The sequence below is a fragment of the Choristoneura fumiferana genome, chromosome 19 (genome assembly GCF_025370935.1).
Source record: "Choristoneura fumiferana chromosome 19, NRCan_CFum_1, whole genome shotgun sequence".
Classification (NCBI taxonomy): Eukaryota; Metazoa; Arthropoda; class Insecta; order Lepidoptera; family Tortricidae; genus Choristoneura; species Choristoneura fumiferana.
The window spans coordinates 2,560,436-2,584,379 of NC_133490.1; the positions used below are offsets into that span (position 1 = coordinate 2,560,436).

A 23,944-nucleotide genomic window follows, 5' to 3' on the forward strand; every position below is an offset into this window, starting at 1 on the left:
TATTCATCGATACATTTTCTCACTCAGCTTCAATTCGAACTTTCCTAAACATTAAAAGTATCATCCATTGTCCCAATCCAGAGAATCCTTTTCAACCTTAAATTGAAAGCATTTGAGAAACCATTCAACTCCTGAAGACGAAAGTATCATACCGACTTCGACATTGTGTTTAAATGTCGTTGCGCAAAGAACCTTGGTGTTCAGAAATACGGTTTAAATTACGGAACGCGAAAAGTTTAAGGTTTGTTTAAAATTACACTTGTATTTTGCTATTGTCACGTTGCTAAAAGGGTGATTGTGGCTCATTATTTGGGATCAGACGGATTGGCGTCATTTTTTTCAATAATGCGGAGATGGCTCTAAAATTAATTCAACCCTTTAACCACTGGGAAATCTGGGGGCCTACCACGCTCTCTAAATACGACTCAGTTTAAGCGTTAAACTGAACTGCATCGCTATTTCGTACCACGACGTTACTTTTGCGATTCAGTTCAAGCACGATTCAGCGACAGCGAACAGACAATTTCATTCACTCACTTCAAGCGGTTTTCGTACCATGACGCTTAACTTGAGTGGGAATTGAATCGCTTCAGTGTCAAATTTAGCGATTCAGTATAAGTTACTCATTCTGTCAATTCTTTTGGAATTTTAAGTGTTTTACTTGGAATATTTTTAAATTTCAAGAACTTTTAAACTTTTATTCAAGTTTAATAACTTTTCATAGGTACTTACATCATGTGCTATTTAACTCCTCATTGATAAAACTAATTTTTCAGTGAGAAAAGAGACTCGTGGATTAGTGACAGCGTAAACATTTTATTTGTAATCAACACAACGGTTGCTAAGAACACGGAATGACATAGTTATGGTTTTCCAAAATAAAGAGGTTTTAGTATACAATATTTGGTTTGCATATAGCGGCATCCCTTTCGCGACTTAGCGTTTCAGTTTCGGACCATAGACAATATCGGTCTTTCATTCACTTGTAAACCATTGAGACTCAGCTCTGAGAAATAAACGTCATGGTACCAATTTCGACGATTCAGTTTAGGTGCCTAAATTGAACTGCTCTGCATTTGGATCGTTTATGAAAAGATCGTGGTAGGCCCCCTGGACGTCAAACTAAACCTTGGGATGGAACTAAATCTAAAATCCAAACACAACACAATCATTTTGCAAAAATTTGAATAATCCAACCTTACCTTTAAAAATCGGTGCGATATTGAACACCCCCAACCCTCCGATGGTAAGCATCTGCCCCATAGCCAGTTCCATGAAGAACATGGGGATCCCAGCGAGGATGAGGGTAAGGAAGTAAGGGATGAGGAAAGCACCGCCGCCATTCTTGTAGCAAAGGTAGGGAAACCGCCAGACGTTGCCCAGGCCGATAGCTAAGCCTACTACGGAGAGGATGAAGTCCAGTTTGGAGGCCCAGGAACCTCTTTCCGGGAGGTCTGACTTTGTGGCGACGTCGCTGGAACAAAGAGATAGTACCTAATTTAAGTTTAAGTACTTTCCATTTGTCGTATGTTTCAGAAAATAGAAACTGCGACGATAGTTTTCGTAGTTTTTACAAAGAACACATTAAATTTTCAGGTTTAGGTACGAAGGAAGTTACACTCAGCATTCTGCGGAAATAATCCGGAATAATCTTTAAACATCTTGCACCCTCCTCCTCGTCTTCATTTCTTCTTTTCGTTAAAAAACCGAAAAAGTTTTTGTTGGACCGGGCAGATTTTAACCTGCATCTCCTGGGTAGATAAGTTTAGTAGGAATTATTTGAAGTGTCCCGATCTCGTTAACAGCCTACCTTACGAACAAACCTATTGTATTCTATGTGCCCTACCCATATACTCAAACGTAAATATAAAATAAAATACTTCATTGAAATAACGACTTTATTGTCTAGAGTAGAAAGTGCATTTTAAAATAAATACACTTCGCAGATAATACTATTTTTCTCAAAAATGACCGTAAAAGTTGACATTATTCTTTACATATAATGAACTCAGCAGTTTGCAGGCGCGCTAGCTCGACAATAATAATATGCAATCAGTCACAATTTTTTTAGTAAAAGGTATGTAAAACAAGTCGTATACAGCCAGTCTAATGCCGGTATCAGATATTTGTTGGAACTCCGGAATTGGGTCTGAAATATTCGACCTGCAGTTTATTTTTATGAAAATGAATGCATTTTATAATATATTTTGAGAAAAGTTTATTCTAAGAATTATTCACCGCTTATATTAAATAATTATTAGATTAACTTAATAATCTACTATTATGAGGCTGCTTGTCTACGACGCATTCAATTTAGAAACACATTATCTGTCAACAAAGTTATATTTAAAATGAACTCTCTACTGTAAATAATAAAGTCGTTATTTCAATGAGCTATTTTATCTTCATTTCATTTTACACTGAGGATTATGCACTTGAGGACATAATAGAAAACAATGGTTTTGTTCGAAAGGTTGGCTGTTAACGAGATCGGGACAGATCAAATAATTCCTACTATACACGCAGAAAGTTCTACCTAATCTACTGGGCACCACCTCGCTTCCGATTAATCCACTCGAAAAATCTTTCGATCTATATTAAAAATCAATAAAGATTAAGTTAGAGATAAATTCTCTCATTTCATAGATACTTCTAAGTCAAAGTCAAAGTCAAAATATCTTTATTCAATTTAGGCTATAACAAGCACGTATGAAAGTAAAAAAAAAAACTACCACGCCACCGGTTCGGAAAAACCTCTGTTGAGAAGAATCCGGCAAGAAACTCAACGAGGTATATATTTCTTTAAACAAATTTACAATGTTATTAAATGATATCTATACATCACAAGTATTTTACACAACTTTATTTCTAATCCCCGAGGCAAAAAGAGGGGTGTTATAAGTTTGACCGCTATGTGTGTCTGTCTGAAGCACCGTATCTCTTAAACGCGTTGACCGATTTGCACGCGGATTTTTTTTATTGAAAGCAGCTTTTCTAGCGATGGTTCTTAGATATGTTTTATCAAAATCGGTTCAGCCGTTTTTGAGATATTGAACGTTTTCATTACCTGGGTTTGGTGCTAGACCCCTGCGCGCTGAGCTCGATACTGTCCCGCGAGTCATTCTTAGTGTCCATCTTCTGTTTCTTCTCTTCTTAACAGTGTAAACAAATCAACTGTGCCGACTGTATTCTGGGCCTAGGGGAACTGTATCAACATTTTGGCAATGCGTGCAACAGTTTGGGAAGCGTTTTGTGGTCTGCAACAAAGGGAACCATTTTAAAACATGTGTGACCAGTGGCGTATGTGGGTAACCATGGATACCGATGTAAAAATAAAATTGGGCCCTTACATTCTGGCATTACGTGTTTTTTGGCTTTTTTGTAAAGGCTAAGTTGATTTTTTAACTAATAATTTAAAAGTTAGGATCTGAGAGGGCTGCCTGAGTTTGGTGCCTGACAAGGTAGCTAAACATAAACGTGTAACGACTTACAATAATCATAGTCAAAATACCAATACAACAAGCGGGACTTATTACCCTAAAACACACGAGAAATAGCCGTTACAGACGATCTAACGGTCCGGCGGACCGAGAGGGACACAACTGTCTGTTAGAGTAAGATGGTGGTATGGATATCCCATTCTAACAGATGGCTGCGTCCCTCTCGGTCCCGGGACTCGGTGTCCCGTTCGATCGTCTGTTACGGCTATAATATTTACCTCGACGTTTCAACCACATTACAGTGGCCGTGGTCACGGTTAGACTGAAGTGTTGGGTGTCAAGTCGGCCTAGCAGCGCCAGTCCTTCGAACTACCTGCACTTGATCACAAAAAGTCGCACTCGTATCTCGAACTACCCGCACTTGGTCATTTTTATTTGTCACCCCATCCATCATTTGTCACTTTGTGGTATGTTGACTATCACTATGAGTGAATATGACGAAAGTTTAAAACGTTATATTACAATAATCATCCTACTTCCTACTTTCCTACTATATTCCTATTCCTATTCCTACTATTCCTACTAATATTATAAATGCGAAAGTTTGTGAGTCTCTTTGTTTGTTTGTTACTGCATCACGTCTAAACCGCTGAGCTGATTTAGATGAAATTCGGAATGCATATAGTTTGAGTGCCGGGGAAGGACATAGGATAGCTTTTATCCCGGGAAATTGCATAGTTCCCGCGGGATAGCGATAAAAAATTCTACGCGAACGGAGTTGCGGGTAACAGGCTAGTAATAAATAATAGGCACCGATTCCGAAACTAGCAATAATTGTAATTATAGTAAGTAAATATCGTTCTAAATAATATGAGTAGATTGATTGTTTGCAAGGGTACATAAGATTGAGTAGAACAAAAGGTTAGGTAAGTAAGTTGAAGACACTAGAATCAGTAGTACAGTTGAGATCATAAACTTGTGAGCAAAAATTGGATCAAAAATATCTGAACACGCTTCTACGCCGTAACCAATAGAGTCGTGTTCAGATATTTTTGATCAAATTTTTGCTCACAAGCTTATGAACTCAACTGTACCTACCTAGTCATTTTTAACTTTTCAGTATTTTTAGAGTCCACTTTATTTTTTGTATCATTTGTTTGAATTGATTTAAAGTTTGATTTTTGTCACTACTTGAAGGGACAGCAGACGTTTAGTATTCGGTATTAATTTCAGCTCTACACCTCCAAGTGTTCTTAAAAAAAGATCTTGACAGACGGATGGACAACAACAGTGATCCCACGTTGCTGCGTAAGGATGTATACTTGGCAAGCGTGTACACTGTATGTTCTATAATTATGTTTACGTACTAGCTTAATATCTTTAAATAAAGTCACAATATAAATATGTATCGTAGTTCATAAATGCATGTAGTTTTATACCTTGTATCGTTAATAGTGTTTAGTATATTTTTACAGCGGTCAGAGGGCCACCGACGGTGTTGGCTGAAAATCAGCGCTGGAGCACAAAACAATATCTGTGTTTTGTGGCTGGGGCGTTCTTAACGTCTCAGCATTATGCTGAGCCAGTGTCCGACTCACAACCGCAATGACACATACTATCTTAATCTATGCTATCCTACTTAATAATATTTTTGTGTCTTGTGTAGTGCTGTCTATTGTTGTGTTGTGAATAAATGTATTTCTTTCTTTTCTTTCTTTCTTTTGACAAACGGACGAACAACAACAGTGATCCCACGTTGCTTCGTTTTTGGTGAACAAAGTACGGAACCCTACAAATAAACCGTCTGATCACCTTTAGCAATATATTCACCAAATATATAACGTAACACATAAATTATCCCCGAACCAATCCCACCTGAGGCAGACCGTATTTACGATTCCATTAACGTCGGTGTCGGGACGTATCTCAGAAGGATTTTCAATGGAAGAATGTATTGCGAATTTTTGCATTGATTGGAAATATTTAGGGTGGCGAAAATCAGTATTCTTTGTTTAATCCTCAAATGTAACAAAGAACTTGTAAAACTAGTATGAAGCCCGGTTTCCACTGCGAGCGAAGTGGACTTACATCGACCAAATTCATACAGGTCCGGTGTAATAGGTACTTTCATTCAGATCGTTGTACAATCACCAGTATGAATATCTGAGATAAATAAATATCATGGGACACTCGACACCAATTGACCTAGTCCCAAACTAAGCAAAGCTCGTACTATGGATACTAGGCAACGAATAAACATAATTATAAGAGATAAATACATACTTAAATACATATTAAACATCCAAGACCCGAGAACAAGCATTTTTATTTCATAAAACCGAATTCGCGAGCATAACTACAACTATTACAGCTAGGACAAAAGCACACCAAATGAAAAGTGCGCCATGTGAATGCCATGACGCAAATTGGAGAGAAATGAGGACGCGGTAAAGCCCATCATCTATTAAATTGGCTTGATGTTTACTTCTCTATTCTACACATATAATATGCTATAGACAGATGGATAATTGCTATTATTAAAGCTAGTAAGCTTTAAACCAAAGCTCTGCTCGTGTTAGAAATAATCTTAGAATTCAACCTGAAAATAAGAGGTACAATAATTTAAAACACAACATTCGCTCCAATAACGCCATCTATTGATTACAGACGAAGTTAACACGTCATGTTGAACACCATAGATGAGAGTGTGTATCTGGTTTGAACACCGAGGTAGAGTCGACGAAACTAAATGGCATACCATGGTGGATAGCCATACCTTTGTGCCACTGATGTCATAGTGAGATTCCATACATTTGCCATAGAAGTCATAGCGAAATGGATTATGAAAAGGTCCCACTTTGGCACAGTCGAGTACAAAATATGGACTTATCTTACCCTTCAAAAATACTCTTATTCCGACGTAATAAGGCCATGGTTACATATTTTTGAGTAGTTCGAATAGATACATATTTTTACAGTTGACTGTATGTCTTTTTTTCTTTGATATTTTTTATTTCGTAAATAATCTTTAACAGTACCTAATTCTTTGTCACCCTACTAATGTTTTTGTCTATGTATAGCTTCCAAACTCTTTCAAAAGTTTTTTTAGTTATTAAGTGATATGTTTGCACGAAGTAAGTAAAATAAATGTTTATTATAATTTTAATTTTAATACTAATCTTAGCCTAAGTACTAAACTAACACATTTTTGTAGTAATCGTTTTATTGTCTTTGTATGTATTTTCTTATGGAACCAAGTTTTCTGAAATAAATGTTTATTATTATTATTATTGTTACTTTTGTTCGCTCCATTCGTGCCAGGTCTTGTGAATAGACCTGTATCTAGTCGCATAATTTTCGCAAGTCATAATCTAATGTTTGTCAGAATTTTCGTTCGTCATAATTTTCGTTAGTCATATTTTTTTTCACCGTAAAATTTTCTGATGGTCATCCTATAGAAAACTGTAGTTAGGTTAGGTTGCGTTTAATATTAATTTATGAACTTTTCCGACAAAATACGATGGGAAAACAATATTCACTCACCTCATTATTCACTCATCTGGGGGATACTAGGAAATTTGAAAATCGAAGTTAAAATTTATCTTCTCTTATTAAATAATATTAACGTCAGCGGGACCGCAAGATACCTACGAAGTTCGAATTTTGCACTTACTGATAGGGCCTGAGGGCCTACTCCGAAATTCGAAAATCGAAATCGTGTCGAACCTTCTCTCTCACTCTCGTATTAAACAGTATAAGTGTCAAAGGGACGGAGCGACACGAACTTCGATTTTCAAATTTCGTAGTACCCTAGCCCCGCTTTATTGTAAAGCAATATAACGCCCGCATACCCCTTTTAGCGCAGATCTGTAACGATCTTTACTCAATAACAGCTAATAGAATAACTACTATAGCTCCGATTTGATCCGTCCACTCCATTAAGACCGGCCTTTATCCAATTAAATGTACAATGCATCAATTTAGTACGTTTGCAAACAAAATCAGAGTATGCAAATCATATGGATATTTTTAGCAAAGAATATAGTAAGATGATATTAAATGATATTGTAACGGATAACTCACGTCTTAAATCCCAGCCTATATACGTCCCACTGCTGAGCACAGGCCTCCTCTCAGAACAAGAGGGCACGTCTTAAATGTAAGTGAAGAACTATGAAGAAGGGCTACGAAATAGCCCGAAATATGTCGAGCTAAACTCGATTTAAGACGTGAGTTATCCGTTAAAATATCATTGAATGTGTATGAGTGAGTCTCAGGTCGTTTCATGTTCAAAAATGTAGTAAGATGATTAGAAATAATAACAAATACTCGTAATGAATAAGATGCTAATTAAATACTAACTGAGACAACTCAACAGCTTTTTATTTTTATTTTAAGTTGCTTTTTTTGTCTCTTGTGGTTTCCCCCACGCACAGAGTACTAAATTAAATTGTTTTGCATTTATTTTCAAACAATTTAATAATTGAAAAAAAATATTCGTATGTTTCGCTAAGTCAGTAATTTTAATTAATTTGTAACTGCACTCGTAATTTGTAATTTTCAATTGTACAGTCAACGTCATAAAATCATAATTATTATTATTATTTTGTATTCTCATTTTATTTTATTTTACTTTATTTTATTTTTTGTTGTATCTATTTTTTATATTTGTGTGTCCCGAATAAACTTTTCATTTTCATTTTTCATTTCATTTTCATAAATAAGTGATCACTTTTGTAACTTGTCCTTGTCACAAACCATACGAAATTTTGTAACGACTGAAAACGACAAGGTACTGAAATGATCACTTATTTATGACGGTGACTAACTGACAGAAAAATGGCCAGTATTAAATTATTCTAAATAACTAGGAACTGTGCTCCATTTGTAACTTTTAGACTGGACACCATAAAAAAATCACAACCTGCTTTAAAGTACTCTTGATTCTAAACAAACTACTTTTAGGTCATGGAGCTTTGACACCATTTAATCCAGCCCCCAAACTAAGTAAAGCTTATAGGTACTAACGGATAAACGTACTTGGGGTATCGTTGGATAGGTCTTTTAAAACTTTTTCATTAAAATCGAGCGTCCCCCCTCCTCTAAAATCTAAACAGGTGAGTGGAATAATTTGAAAAAAATCAGGATGGTAGTAAATATATCAAACTTACAAGGAAAACTATAGCTTGACATTATTATATTCTTGAGAATTATTAGGAGTTTAAGAGTAAATAGCAGCCTAAGGTATAAAATATACATAAACTTGGAATATTCCGTACAGAATACGAAATCCTTAGAAAAATATTACTTACTTTTTTTGTAATGGCTACGGAACCCTATTTCTTGCGTGTCCCGCACGCTCTTGGCCGGTTTTTTTTAATGAAAAAATGACTAACGATTAGGAAATAAAAATTGCTATGGGGTTTTCGAGGCAAATAATCAAGTTAGCTTGATTTTATCTGTAGAATAACACCCCTCTTTTTGCGTCGGGGGTTAAAAACACAAGCTTCAGAAAAAGCGAAGTCCGAGCGAATCTCGGCCGGCACTAAACTTAAAAGGAAGCAAAAAAAAATACATTTCATCGAATTTCTACTTCTCCACACGGGAAAAAAGGAATTCTTTGACCAAGAATATTCATAGTGTCAGGCATATTGTTTAAATCAAAGTAATTATTTTCTTTAAGTAAGATAATAGTTTTAACCCAAGATATTATTTGTCTTCATCCAGTACAATATGGCGTCCGGCAATATACGAAATATCATTGTCTTGACCAAGGGTATATTGTCTTAATCTAAGACATCCTCTTTTTCCATGCACTAAATAATAATTTAGTACCTATCATTTAATAGCGGAAAAATAATGCAAAAAATATTATACCTAATTTCTTTAATAAATTAAACTTCGTTCACTATTTTATTTTATTTATTCTATCATTTCCTATCTACTTAGTAAAATGGAACTTCCTTAGTATTTTTAAGTCCAAAAACAGTTAAGTAGAATCTTCATATATATTTTTACTTTAGGGGCTATATAAATTATTGAGATATATAAAGTTTTCACTTCTAATGCTAATATTTATATGGTATTAGTGATATTATGAAAATATTGTATATTTCAAATATTGATTGTAAAACTGATACTAAGTACTTATAATACTAATATTTTTTTAACTTTCGCGCTGTCATCGTTCATCCACCTTTACCTCTCATATTTCGTTTTCTAGAATTTTTTTACCGTACAACGGCAAAACCTACTAGATACTGGCAAAATTGTCCTCCAATGGACAGAGCCATATTTTTTTAAAGAAACAAAACTGATACTTTTCTTCATTCATACAGCCAGCAGGCTTATAAACCTAAATAATAAATAACACCATACCGTTCGTTTCTCAACTTTGTTTTTATATTTAATTATTAATCACACGAAAAAAATTGAGCACAAAAAAAATATATTACAAATCTTTTCTTTTTCTGTTCAACCGACCGTTTTTGTACGTACGCCTCACACAGTGTTTTCCTTCTTTTTTCGTAAAAACTAGGGAAGACGCCTAAAACTTTGTAAATCATTTTTCTGATTTAAAGTAAAGTTATACTTAGTGTTTCATATAATCACCACAATCGAACATGAAACTGCTGTAGGTAAATCCACGCTTAGAGCACACTTTTATTAGCACTAGTTATTACTTTTCCCCATCCAAAGAAAACACTAAAAAAACACAAAATACGCTTCAAAAACACTTACTGCAAATTCACACACATCAGCTACAAACACAACACCACCTCAGAAGCATTGTCATTCACAAGCACGATCGAGTTTAAAAATGTTGAAAAACGCTCCCGAACTGTCAGATGTTCCAAGATGGCGTGTAGCGCGGCCTCATGCTTGACTGCGAATGTGGTTATAACCGGGACCATGTCTAACACCACGGCACGGGATACATGTGAACTGTCCAACTGTCAGGGATAGAAAGAATTTATGGCCATTGGTGGCATGATTGGCCCCCTCCGGAAGGTAGCGTCGATGCGATCTGGCGCCCGGATGGTGCCAGCGCTATTATTGGATGGTACGCTGATGTTTGCTGCATGATTAATGTTGCTTCTGCTTTTTAGCCTTGCTTTCCTTGCTTGTTCATTGCGACATGTGTCATCATGAGTATGACTCTTCAATTAGGTAAGTCAAAATTAAATAAAAAAACAGTTTTTTTGTTTTGGGATATTCTTCAGTCTTATTTTAGTTTTAAGATTTTATTTTAGTTTTATCCATGTCCTAATGGAGGAGGAGAGCGATGTGATGAATGGGTAGGTACCTGACACTACTGACACTTACTCTCTTTTGTTCCTTTACAGTAAAACCGCTTGACTAAAAGAAATATTTGAAGGTATTTACTGAAGGAAGGTAAGCGACAATGTGGAATAAGATGGAGCGCGATTGCCTAAGGAATTCAATTCTAATTCAAGTCATTTATTTCAGGCATAAATACCCATAGTTTGTTAGTTTTACAGTACACTTACTTACATGCTAGAATAAGTATTTAAATTACATGGTAATTTCTTGAATTGGTTTACATTAATATTTTTTTTAATTTAATAAGATTAACCAATAATTAGTTACTAACAAAGTCAAATTAATATTTAAAACAATATAATTACTAATTTAATCAGGCCTTACTTTGCGGAGGTCCATATTAATAAACTAAAAGAATTTCTTTGCTCACCCGCGACCCGCGACCTCAGCGTAGGTAGTTCATTAATATATTCACATTAATAAATTACGAATAAAAACATTAAATTTCAAACAATTAAGACAATGGCCAACTATCTAAAACTAATCTAAATAAATGCTAATCCACCCTAGATTTGAAGACGCCGTTTTTTTAAAATTATTTTCTTCAATTTTTTTTTGGATGTGCCGAATTTTGGCAAATAAAATTACTATTTCTTTCTGAATTGGTCGTAACTGAATATTCTGTCGGACATTCAGTGCCTTTACTGTTATGGCTTGGCTTTAATGTTATGTTTAATTAGGTAATGATATGCCTCCGAGCATGGATTTTACCCCGTCTGGTATAAAATATGCTCGCTATAGCATCTCTTAAAAAGGATGGTATGCCTTATACGGCTAGACATTAAATTCGTCCTCTCGTTGTAGGTATAATGCGTAGAGAAGTAATTGAATCTAATATCATTGTACGGAGGCCCACATTCATGAAAATTATTGTATTGGCACCGGATTCACATAAGCAACGTGGCTGTGTTTTAATCATTTAGTGACGGCATAAAATTATTAAAAAATATATAAAAGAACATGGGTAAATATCACAAAATCAACTGGGCAAAGCCGCTGCGCACCGTTATCGAAGCCAAATAATTTGGCTAGTGGCTTAAATCGGTGCCGTGTACCACGAATGCACATGCTGGTGGCACGCATTATTGAAATAATAATGCGTGATCTTAGCCAACCCTTTACTAAATTTACATAAGCATACCAAATTTCAGCTCAATCGGATAAATACGATAATATAGAGGCGAAGATGAGCGGAGCGGAGTTGAGACGTGTAGAGATCGATCAATCCCTACACATCTGATGATAATAAGGCGGAGACGAGATTATGTGGATTCAACTATAATATGATTGGTCGATCCTTACACGTCTCCTCTCCGCTCCGCTCGTCTCCGCCTCAGTGGAGTCGCAGTCTTAACTCAATTGATCTGGTTCCATAATCATCTTAAAAAGTTGTCCCGTCATGAAATTGACAAAAATCAGTTTTAAAAATTATTAACCCTAAGGACGAGATCATAAAACATAAACTACATAAAACATCCAAAATTTATTGACGTCAGGAAAACGTCACGAAATCTTGTGAGGAAAAAATCGTAATTTTGTAACTACATCAAAACTTTCTATTGGATCCAACAACAAAGATTATCTGATATATCTATTCTAATTATTTATTTTATTGATCTTTCCAATTTATTAAATTTGACATAGTAGAAATTATTGTTAGTATTATTTTTAAATTTCATTCTAATTTTATTTTGGCTGACAATGTATTGTAATTTACCACTATCATATACCTATTATTATTATTATTTTTGCATACAATTTGACGATCCTTTCGTGAATTTCTTAATAATTACCTGACATGTACGTTTATGTATGTCTTGACGACCAGATGGCCTAGTGGTTAGAGAACCTGACTACGAAGCTTGAGGTACCGGGTTCGATTCCCGCGTCGGGGCAGATATTTGTATGAAAAATACGAATATTTATTCTCGGGTCTTGGGTTTTAATATGTATTTAAGTATGTATCTATCTATATAATTATATTTTTCCGTTGCTTAGTACCCATAACACAAGCTTTGCTAAGCTTACTTTGGGACTAGGTCAATTGGTGTGAATTGTCCCGTGATATTTATTTATTATTATTTATTTATTTATTTATGTACGATATTTATAATGTATTTTTTCATTACGTAATAAATAAATCTAATCTAATCTAATCTAATCTGACTTTTTATCACTTTTACCACAAGGTTTTGTATATATTTAAAAACAATATTACTTATTTTTTGTGGTGAAATAGCGTCAGGAATTTTTTTTTTTTTAAAAACTGATTTTTTTTTAAATGGACAATTCTTTTTGAGAAATAGTCATATATACAATATACAGGTGTCGGACAAAAAGTGCCGATGACGTCAAACCACTTATAGGATGATTTCAAATAGTATTTTTGATTTTCATAAACAATTATCACATCATTTATCAACCTCTAAAGAGGTTGAAATAAATTAAACGATATGAAATTTATTTTATTCACTGAATTCCATTGATGTATTAACGATTATTTTGTTACTTCATTAATGCTACTTTGTTACTACATGTCACACGGAAGTTTAAATAAAAACATCATCTTGTGTGCAAGATTACGTCATTTTTACGTCATCCGCACTTTTTGTCCGACCCCCCCTTGGTTTTACAGGCACTACATGAACGTAAGTACTTAAATACGTATTAAACACCCATGACTCAAGACCACTAAACGATCGTTTTTTTTTTCAGATTTTAAACCACGACTTTACAAACAAACTTGCACACGAACGTAGGCTTGTAAAAAGGACGAAATGTTTTTTTTTTATCTGAAAAAAAGTCAAAGCAAATGTCTCCTTCAGTCGTTTACATTATATCTTTTATAATGTAAAACGAAACCGTCAATACTGACCCTACTCTTTGGAAAAAAAAACCTTATGTCAATTCAATGTCATGGAAGCGTCGATAACAACTGAATAGATTTCCGAACTGTAGAAAAATACGTTCGGGAAAAAGGTGGTACTTTTTAGGGCAAAAACACAATACATGGAACTTGTTTGGAATATGTATGGAGATGAATGTGATTCTTTGTGAATGGAAGCGATAATGATAAAACGCCGGCCAAGAAGTAAACAGGCATCTATCAACACGGATTTTGTTTAGGACGATATTTAGTTTATTGACCGACAGGTGTCGCTGTACTTAAAAAGAGCCTAGATAGAAAGGTGAACATTTGAAATTAAACGGATTGGCATAGCAACGGAGTTTAGTGGAAACAAAGTGGTCCTTCGAACCGGATAACGTGAGTCTTATGAGGTTTCATTATTTTTCATTAGATGTACGAAACCTTGAAAATGGTTAAAACTTACGTTTTAAACTTTCTTGTACTTTGTGCTTTGATGTCCATAAATACACTTAAACTGCTGTGTGAATTTGCTAATATCGTTCGAAACTCAAAACAAAAAATCGTACATTGGCTTTCTCATTTTAATCTAAGGAAAATGAAGAAAACTGACCAGTCCCGAGCGACATCAATATTCTAGTTGTATTGTACATAGGTCTATCAAATTTGAAGACAATGTAACTGGAAACGGGTGAAACTTGGACTGTATCCCTCGGAAACTTTTCCAGGAAAGTTACAAAGGAACAAAGTAGACTACGGTAATACTTTGAACGAGTGAAGCCATCGACACGAGAAGAAGAAGAAGACTACGGTAATTAGGCAGAAATTAGGTGTTTAAGTTTCATCAGTAAAAGGGTTTCTAAAATCTCACTCTACGTATAAACTAACAAATAAAACAGTATACACCTCAAGAATTTTGAGTCGGGTTCAGGAACGTTGCCACCGCCTTTTCCCGTTGACATACAACCGATTTTCGAAACGCTCCCGCCCTTTCAAATAATGCTATTTTAATAATATTATTATATTGTGCACTAGCCCTGTACCCACGGCTTCGCCCGCGTAAATCATCGACCTGGCAGTCAAAGTCAAAGTATTTATTGTCGAATTGAAATTACGCAATTCTACTAAATAAAAATGGGAATTCCTAAAAGTTACTCCCCGTGCAGAAATTCCCATCTCTAGAATCTAGATGACAAAATCCTATTATCTAGTCTAAACAATAAGATTTTGTCATCAAATATAACCATTTATTCACGAGATCATTATGGTGTACTTATAAGGTCTTATAGTAAGTGTAGTCCTATCCTATTCATAGTAGTACATTCAGCCATCACAGGTGCGTGATATTTTTTTTGAATTGTTTATTTTATGTACCTATGTTTAGTATTTATATTTGTTTATTTAATTTTTGTAACTTCATTTATAATAATTTATTGTTAAGTCATTATTGTTATTCAATTGTACTCAAATATATATATATGTCAGGTACCCAGCGTTAGCCGAGCATGAAGCACTAATTTTGCATCAAGTTTAAAAATTTCATCCCGCAGATTATTTTTACTAGTTAGCGTTACAAGATCAATTTTGCATTAATTCAATTCACATAAAAAATCCCTTCAAGCTAACAAAGTGAACAGAACAAGTAAAAAATTTTCCGCAAAAAAATTAAATTGAAGCGAGATTCCGGCAAAAAACGTCACTCACTGTCACCGCCATGTTTCCATTAATCATTTTCAGGAAAAGGAACGGAGGAATAGCAGTCATACCGTTCCGTTAACATTATCTTCTATGCAGTCACCTTTTTTTTTATGACAAAGGAAGGTAAACGAGCAAATGGGTCACCTGATCGTAAGTGATCACCACTGCCCATGGACACCTGCAACACCAGAGGGATTGCAGGTGCGTTACCAACCTAGAGGGCTAAGGTAAAATGCCTCTTGTGCCAGTAATTTCACCGGCTGTCTTACTCTCCTCACCGGAAAACAACAGTGCAAGCACTGCTGCTTGGCGGTAGGATTAACGAGTAAGATGGTGGTAGCGATCCGGACGGACCCTGCACTAGGTCCTACCACCCGCAAAAACCTGCAATAACATCTGCCACAGTGGAGTGTGCAAAAATATCTGACACTCCTACCGACCCTATAAATATGTAGAGTCGTATTAGATAATATTTTTGTTTGTTTGTTTGTTTATACTTGTTGGCGACTGGTTGGAACAAAGCCTCCTTTGTTATGTACATATATGTTTAGTTTTTAATTCTGTATTTGAATCCGGTACAATCCGTCTGACAGAGCTCATAAAGTCAGTTGCTCTGTCAGATTGGTTGTACCACCATCGTTTCCTTGTTATTGTGATTTCCATTCCCTTATTACAGTTTAAAACCATTGCAATTCGTATATTTCATTTAGTTCGTCAACAATACTCTTTGTTGTACAAAAAGGAATCCCACCAAAAACATTCTGTAAAAAACTAGCCAAGTCTCGATGGAGCTGCTTGTTTATCTCTAAAAAGTAATGAAATCTAGACAAAGTCGTGCCAAATCTATGGTTCCTTACTGCGATTTCTTTATTATTATAGTTAATGTTGTGTGACTTGGCCGTTGACTTGTACCCACTCACGTATAAAGAATGCTGAGTCTTAATTCTTATCCAGTAAATGTTGAGACTCAATACGCGGACAATATAAACATACACTTTTATATGGGCCTCCGCAAAGTAACGTTTAATTCAATAAATTAGTAACAATGACTTTGATTGCATTTTCTTTCTTTATTCATTTATATTTTAGTTGTCAGTTTTTTACAAGCTTTTATTTAATATGCCCTTCTTGTTTGTCAAATCTTGCAAGTTCATTTTGATCCACTTCCAGCGATCGGACCGACTTAATTGTGGTACACATACGTAAGTTGGATGACAATACAAGTATATAATATATTCTTGCTGAGCGGCCCATCTGGCAGCTCGCCCTCTCTCCGGTAAGCTGTAAAAGCCGTCCGAGGCTAACAGCAACAGTCCGTCCGAAAAAAAAATGCAAGTATAGTCAACAAAAACAGACAACAAAAAAAGCCTGCATTAAAAATGAAAATTTTAACATAAACTTATTAAAAGCCAGTGTTCACCCGCTGCTTTACACGCGGAAATCATTGGAAACAGAAGATAAATGGATTCCGGGATTTTAGAAAATTCCCGTGGGAATTAGGTGGTCTTTATTGACGTTGCATTATATTTAAACATGAAATCCGTGCACTCATTCTAGCATGAAGAATAAATAACAAGCAGAAATACTCACAAACTTTCGCATTTAATATTAGTGTACCTAAGTTCATTTGTAATCTTAACACTGTTACAGGTGAAAAACTGAAGTAAATTACCTGTTGTATGTAGTAGTTCCTATAATTGACATGGGACATACCTGTCATTTTCGAATGTGGAACGTACATCGACGTCGACTCATCTATTTATACGGACACGAACTACTACATATAACAGGTTATTTACTTAAGTTTTTCTTGTGTACTACTTACATTTTTCCCGCCTTTGCAGTTGGAAGCTGGACGTGGTGGGGGTTGTAACTTGACTGCCGTCGGGGCAGTTGTGAGGACAAAGGAGTTAGGGGATGTTCGAGAGCCTGCGCGCGTGCGCGGTAGACGCCCTGTACCATGATCTCTTGTTGATGAAGCGTAGGGCTGGCGACGTTATGTTTAGAATGAGGGCTATCGCGTATGATTTCGCCGCGAGAGGCGCTAGTGTAGCGTGAGGTCTCCGTCTAGTTTTTTGTGAGGCGGCTAGCTTGACTACGTCTGCGCGTCTAGGTTATCGCGCGGTGGGCCCTCTACCGGAATGTAATCCTTGGGGTTCAAATACCTCATATCGGTTTTGGTTTCGACGTGAAAGCGTAACAGACAGACACGACAGACAGAGTTTTATTTAGTAGATTAGAATAATTTTGTGAATATTTTGCAATATCTAAAATTAATTATGGCAAATATGCGTTCCGGGGCAATGAATGTCTGTGTTTTGAGACAGTTTTGTCTTTCGGAAACCTTTGTCCTCCCTTTTTTCCGGACTATGGAACACTATGGCATGCTCGATATTTTTATGGTACGGTTTTAAGTTGTATTAAATATGATTTTAATCTAAACTTTGTTTTCACGCCGGTAATAACAGACTTTGAAAGCCATACTTAAAAACCTCACGCAACAGTGCGCCATCTAGTGAGACAAAAAACGATAGCCCTCATTGGTATATACTTATTTCATTTGCCAACTGTTTTATTTCCACCCAATTTTCTCCCAAGCCAAAAAGTTTTCTCAGTGTTAATACATGCTTTAATAGGAAACAGTAGGTTAGGTTTGTTTTATGAAAGTTTCGACAAAAACCTTCAAAGAAAATCGTGAGTTGGGAAATAAAACAGTTTGGCAAGTGAAACAGTTGGGAAAAGGTAGAGAGCCATGCGTCTTTCCAACGAATTTCGACATCTTGCCTGTGCACAACGTCTTTGGTGGCTGACTAGCTAGACCAATGCGAGAGCGACATGTTCGTTAACAACACAAAAAAAAATTACAATCACAACATACTTAAGTATGACATAGGCATCTAAATCATACTCAAAAAAGCACTAAATAAGTATATAAACGGCATTAAAATTTATAATTTTAGGTTTCATAATAGATTTGTACACTTGAACCTATTAATTATATTTAGTTTACAGTACAATATCATGTCCTGGTTTGGAGAGACATACTTAAGTATATTGTATTGTAAATAATAATCCCGATTAAAAAAAATACAGTGACAACCCTACGAGTACAACACAGGCACACAATTCATACCTAAAAAGATAACTTTAATAAATAAACTACACTTTGGCTTCAATCTTTATAATAAGTCCTAAGATAAGTACACAATATAAAAAAACACCAATATATAAAGTACTATTCAATGGAAAAAATCAATTGTGTAAACAAAGCATTTTTTCACGATTACTCCGTAGTTACTTACATTTGAACGCCAATCCCGATCATATTCACATCTCAATGAGCTCACCACTGTTTTTAACAATCATTTTATCATTAAATAATCGTGTAAATATGTTTATTTTATAGAATTATTTGGAAGACGAAAATCCGTTATATTTGTCAAATTGACATGATAATTTTTTCCTCACCGAAGTTGGTCTATGGTCGGTCTAGTCTCTGGAAATTTAGTTGTACAACAAAATTAATTATTTGACTGAACCAACCTTACCTACCGATAATTATGGCTGGCTCTGCAAATTAATTTATTCGTAGATATTAATTATTTGTGTTAAGTTACACTATTGAATGAAGGTTTCTAATCCTATCCTACTATCCTACTAATCCTACTAATATTATAAATGTGAAACTTTGTGAGTGAGTGAGTGAATATGTTTGTTACTTCTTCACGCTGAAACGGCTGGACGGATTTGGATGAAATTTGGCGAAAAGTTAGATAACCTGGATTACAACATAGGATACTTTTTATCCCGATATTCCCATGGGATAAGGATAAAATCTTGAAATAACAACCGCTGAGCTTAGTCATGAAAATTGGTATGTAGATAGTTTGACATCTGGAATAAAACATAACCTACTTTTTATTTCGATATTCCCACGAGATAGGGATAAAATTTCGAACTAATAACCGCTGGGCTTAGAGTCATGAAATTTGACCATGATTGTTTTTAATGTAATGTCAATGAAAACAACGATTTAATTTTCGGGAATTCCCACGGCAATTTTTAAAAATCCCGGTATTTCAGCTGCTGGACCTAATGATTTAAGTGCGCGAACTCGTGGGTAAACACTAGTTGGACGATAAAAGAGTATTATAGTAGAAATTATGTAGATTTCTATTTACTAGTATCATATTTACTGTGGAGTCCATTGTTGGACCAAAAAATCATTTGAATCACTTCTGTGTCTACTCTCATTTCCCTGTCTTATGTAAATTTAAATGCCTCTTCTAAATTATATCGAAAATACAAACTGAGACATGGATGCACAGAAAAACCAGAAAAAGACCAGCGCTGGGAATCGAACCTAGGTCCTCAGCAATCCGTACTGCGTACCCCTACACCACCGTTGGACAGGAGTCAAGATACAAATTTCTCCTATGCACACATATCTCAGGTTGCCTTTTTCTACTACGCTACTTAAGCAGCAAAAAAATCTAAATTAATCCATATTTTAACTGACCCTTTCAATTCTAAAATACTCCATCATAAACTTGGGAAAATATACGTCAAAAATATAAGTGGATATAAATGTTTACCATTTAAAAAATTCTACCCTTAAAGGGTATAAAGGGGAGTGTAAGTTTGTATGGAAAAAACGTTAGGTATATATATTGAAGATATACCTAATTCTAAAACTTCGTGAAAATGCTATTAAACATTTCAAAGGGACATGGAAACATTGTGAATGACTCTTGAACAGACTAAGAGAATACGTGATTCGCCATTTTTAAAAATTAAACTTAGGGGATAACATTAAATAATGAAATATGAGTAAATTCAAAATAATTTTTTACTGCTGATTGAAGTATTAGAGCTTTCACATCACTAGAGCCAACGTCAGTCAGTCAGTCAGCCAGTCGTCAGTCAAGTGTCAATGTCAGTACTACATTTGTTTACACAATTGATTTTTTCCATTGAATAGTACCATAGTACGGGGCAGCTGATATAAAAATTCATAACTACGTAACCTCTACTTGGTAACAAAGAAAACTGTACCTTATTTTAACTTACAGTGAGTTTAAAACGAATTGAGCGATGAGTTATATAGGGTGTAACGACATTACATTGTCGTACAGATTCAAAAGTTACTGTTATGATTTTCGACCTTAATGAGCAAAGATAAGATTACATTTTGTACGCAGATGAATAAAACGACTGTTAGGTTAATGCCTTTTGTATGAGAGATTTGTTGAATGCAAAGCCGCGGGTTTGGAGCTTTTGTTTTGATTAGAGATGCTCGCGAGTTGTGGACAAAGGGTTTTGGGGTCGGGAACCCATTAGTCAAGAGAGGATCGTCGGTTCAAACTCGGGCTTGCACCTCTGAGTTTTTCGAAATTCACATTTGAAATTTACCACGATCTTAACGGTGAAGGAGAACATAGTGAGGAAACCTGAAAAAATTATGAAGATACAGCCAGTTAAAGTTCCCCACAACGTGACGCCGTGTGACACTTTAGCTCGGGATGACGTTACGGGTCCCCATTCCTGCAGCTGCTACGAAACTCGAAACTCGAAGTTCGTAACGTGCGGTCCCTCTGACACTTATATTATTTAATACGAGAGCGAGAGGGACGGTACGATTACGAACTTCGAGTTTCGTAGTAGCCCTGCTGAACTTTGGCGCGCTTCATCTTTGTAATTTTTTGCTTGATTGACAAAAGAAATAATAAGTATCCAACATTGGGGAATGCTACGGAGCCGAAACGTGGTTTTGACTCGGGAATCCCAATTCAAGGGCTATGGTTCAAAGAGCAATGCTTGGGTTTCTTTGAAATTCAAATCCGAATCACATTATTCGACAACGAACGAAAGTCATTGACATTGCTCAGAGAATTAGTTCGTTGACAGCCGTTGGGCTGGCCACGTCTGTCGCAGACCGATGAACGGGGAGCAGACGGGTCCTCGAATGGAGACCACGGACGGGAAAACGTAGTGTAGGGCGTCCTGAGGCACGGTGGACGGATGACCTTAAGAGGATCGCTGGCGGCGATGGATGCGAGGGCTGAGACAGAGTGTTGTGGCGCGCCATGGAAGAGGCCTATGTCCAGCAGTGTACTGCTGTAGGCTGATGATGATGACATTGGGGAATCAGGCGCAGGAAGGCCCTTTGTACCACTGGGGTACCATAGGACGACAACACACACACATTGGGGAATCAGGGGCAAGGGCAAGGCAATTTCCAAAATGCGATATACATACATAGACGACCAGATGGCCTAGTGGTTAGAGAACCTGACTACGAAGCTTGAGGTCCCGGGTTCGATTCCCGTGTCGGGGCAGATATTTGTATGAAAAATACGAATGGTTGTTCCTGGTCTTGGCGTGTTTAATTTGTATTTAAGTATGTATGATCTATAGAATTAAAAAGTATCCGTTGGGGAATACCCAGGACAGGAGCGGATTGCGAAGCTTACTTTGTACCACTGGGGTAAATTAGGACGACAACACACACACACTGAATCAGGGGCAAGGGCAAGGCAATTTAAAATTATTTATACAAAGATAGGTGTTTGGAAGGTGTTTCGGGGAGTATTCCCAAAACACATTCTCAAAATGTAGACGTTTATCTTCATATATGACTTTTTATTTCACTTACTTCGACAGGTTGTTCGGTTAATTAATAGAAGCTTCCTGGTAATTAATTAATTTTTCGTAGCCGGGTCACTATACTTTAATAATCACTAGCTTATATAAATAAATAAATATCATAGGACACTTTACACCAATTTGACCTAGTCCCAAACTAAGCAAACGGAAAGCTTGTACTATAAATACATACTTAAATACACATTAAACATCCAAGACCTGAGAACAAACATTCGTATTATTTATTCATACAAATATCTGCCCTGGCCGGGAATCGAACCCGGGACATCAAGCTTCGTAGTCAGGTTCTCTAACTACTTGGCCATTTGGTCGTCAAAGGTCGTCTATTCGGTTTTCCCGCGACTCCGTCCGTGTAGAATTCGTTTATCGCTATCCCGCGGGATCTATGCAATTTTCCGGGATATAAACTATCCTATGTCCTATCCTGTCCTATTTGTATGTATTTTTTAGTTTTCTTCTACATATATACTTTGTGTAATCATGTCACGAATAAATATTTTCTTTCTAACTTTCTTACTTTTCTTTTTTTTCAAATTAGATATATCTGTATACCGAATTTCATAAAAATTAGTTCTGCTGTTTTGACGTGATGACTGATGAGATAACAAAAAACAAACAGGCTTACAACTTTCGCATTTATAATATTAATTGTTTTTTTTTTTTTATTCGACTGGATGGCAAATGAGCAAGTGGGTCTCCTGATGGTAAGAGATCACCACCGCCCATAGACAACTGCAACACCATGGTATTGCAGATGCGTTGCCAACCTAGAGGCCTAAGATGGAATACCTCAAGTACCAGTTATTTCACCGGCTGTCTTACTCTCCACGCCGAAACACAACAGTGCAAGCACTGCTGCTTCACGGCAGGATTAGCGAGCAAGATGGTGGTAGCAATCCGGGCGGACCTTGCACAAGGTCCTACCACCTGCAAAATATAGTTAGTTAGGATAGTTAAAAAACTAAACAACACGGTTTAATTAGGTATAAATCTAACTTGACGCTAGATCATCAGACTCAGGATAGGTAACATTGGTCAAAGTCCACCCAAAGACTCTTCTAACAAGCCCCAGTACGGCTAGGCTGCGTTGTTCTATCTTAGAGTTCCAGTGCCTGCCTGACTGCTTCGTCATTACACCCTGGTCTTTGTCAAAATACACCCTAAGGACCAGTACAGACTCACTGGACTGCATCTTTTTAATCGTAGCCTGTGCAGTTTTCGTTATCTCGATAGTTGGCAGTTACTTTGCCGTGGAAATGCAGTGGAAGTACAGACGTATTTATGGCCCTAACAAGCCCAAACACGGCTAGGTTTCCAACACCATCATCACGTCAGATCAGGTCAATGACACCATATTATTAACTAACTAACTACGCATAATTAGGTAAGTGCCAAGTTTAATGTTAAGAATGAATGAAAGTCATGTTCAGAGTTTCCGTATACTTGCATAAGACTTGCATGGTTACAAATAAAGCTAATACAAAGTATAGGTAGAGTCATTCACGATGACGCGTGCCGTGGTTCTTATTACAATGTGATTAATGTCTAATTTTGACATAATCACGCGTCTTCGTGGATGGCACTAGGTATATGTAAAATTATTGAATGAATCATCATCCCAGCCTTTATACGTCCCACTGCAGGGCACAGGCCTCCTCTCAGAACAAGAGGGCTTGGGCCATAGTTCCCACGCGGGCCCAGTGCGGATTGGGAACTTCACACGTACCATTGAATTGCTTCGCAGGTTTGTGCAGGTTTCCTCACGATGTTTTCCTTCACCGCAAAGCTCGTGGTAAATATCAAATGTAATTCCGCACATGAATTTCGAAAAACTCAGAGGTGCGAGCCGGGGTTTGAACCCACGACCCTCTGCTTGAGAGGCCATATGTCAAACCACTCGGCCACCAATTTTTTGGGCTATTGAATGAAT

At 36.3% G+C, this 23,944-nt stretch overlaps 1 protein-coding gene across 2 annotated transcripts in view; it reads right to left on the reverse strand.

Moving 5' to 3' along the window:
- Nucleotides 1-17,246, reverse strand: part of Gat (sodium- and chloride-dependent GABA transporter) — a 29,242-nt gene extending 11,996 nt beyond the window's left edge. Inside the window, exons 1-3 of one of the 2 annotated variants that reach the window (XM_074102597.1) lie at nucleotides 17,174-17,246; nucleotides 3,068-3,257; nucleotides 1,203-1,474 (exon numbers count right to left, since the gene is read on the reverse strand). In XM_074102597.1, coding sequence (XP_073958698.1) covers nucleotides 1,203-1,474; nucleotides 3,068-3,135 — 340 coding nt within the window. In that variant the 5' untranslated portion in view covers nucleotides 3,136-3,257; nucleotides 17,174-17,246. Of the gene's footprint in view, nucleotides 1-1,202; nucleotides 1,475-3,067; nucleotides 3,258-10,181; nucleotides 10,422-17,173 lie in introns of those variants that run through there. The other variant, XM_074102596.1, reaches the window with a different exon arrangement.
- Between the last annotated feature and the right edge of the window lie 6,698 nt (nucleotides 17,247-23,944).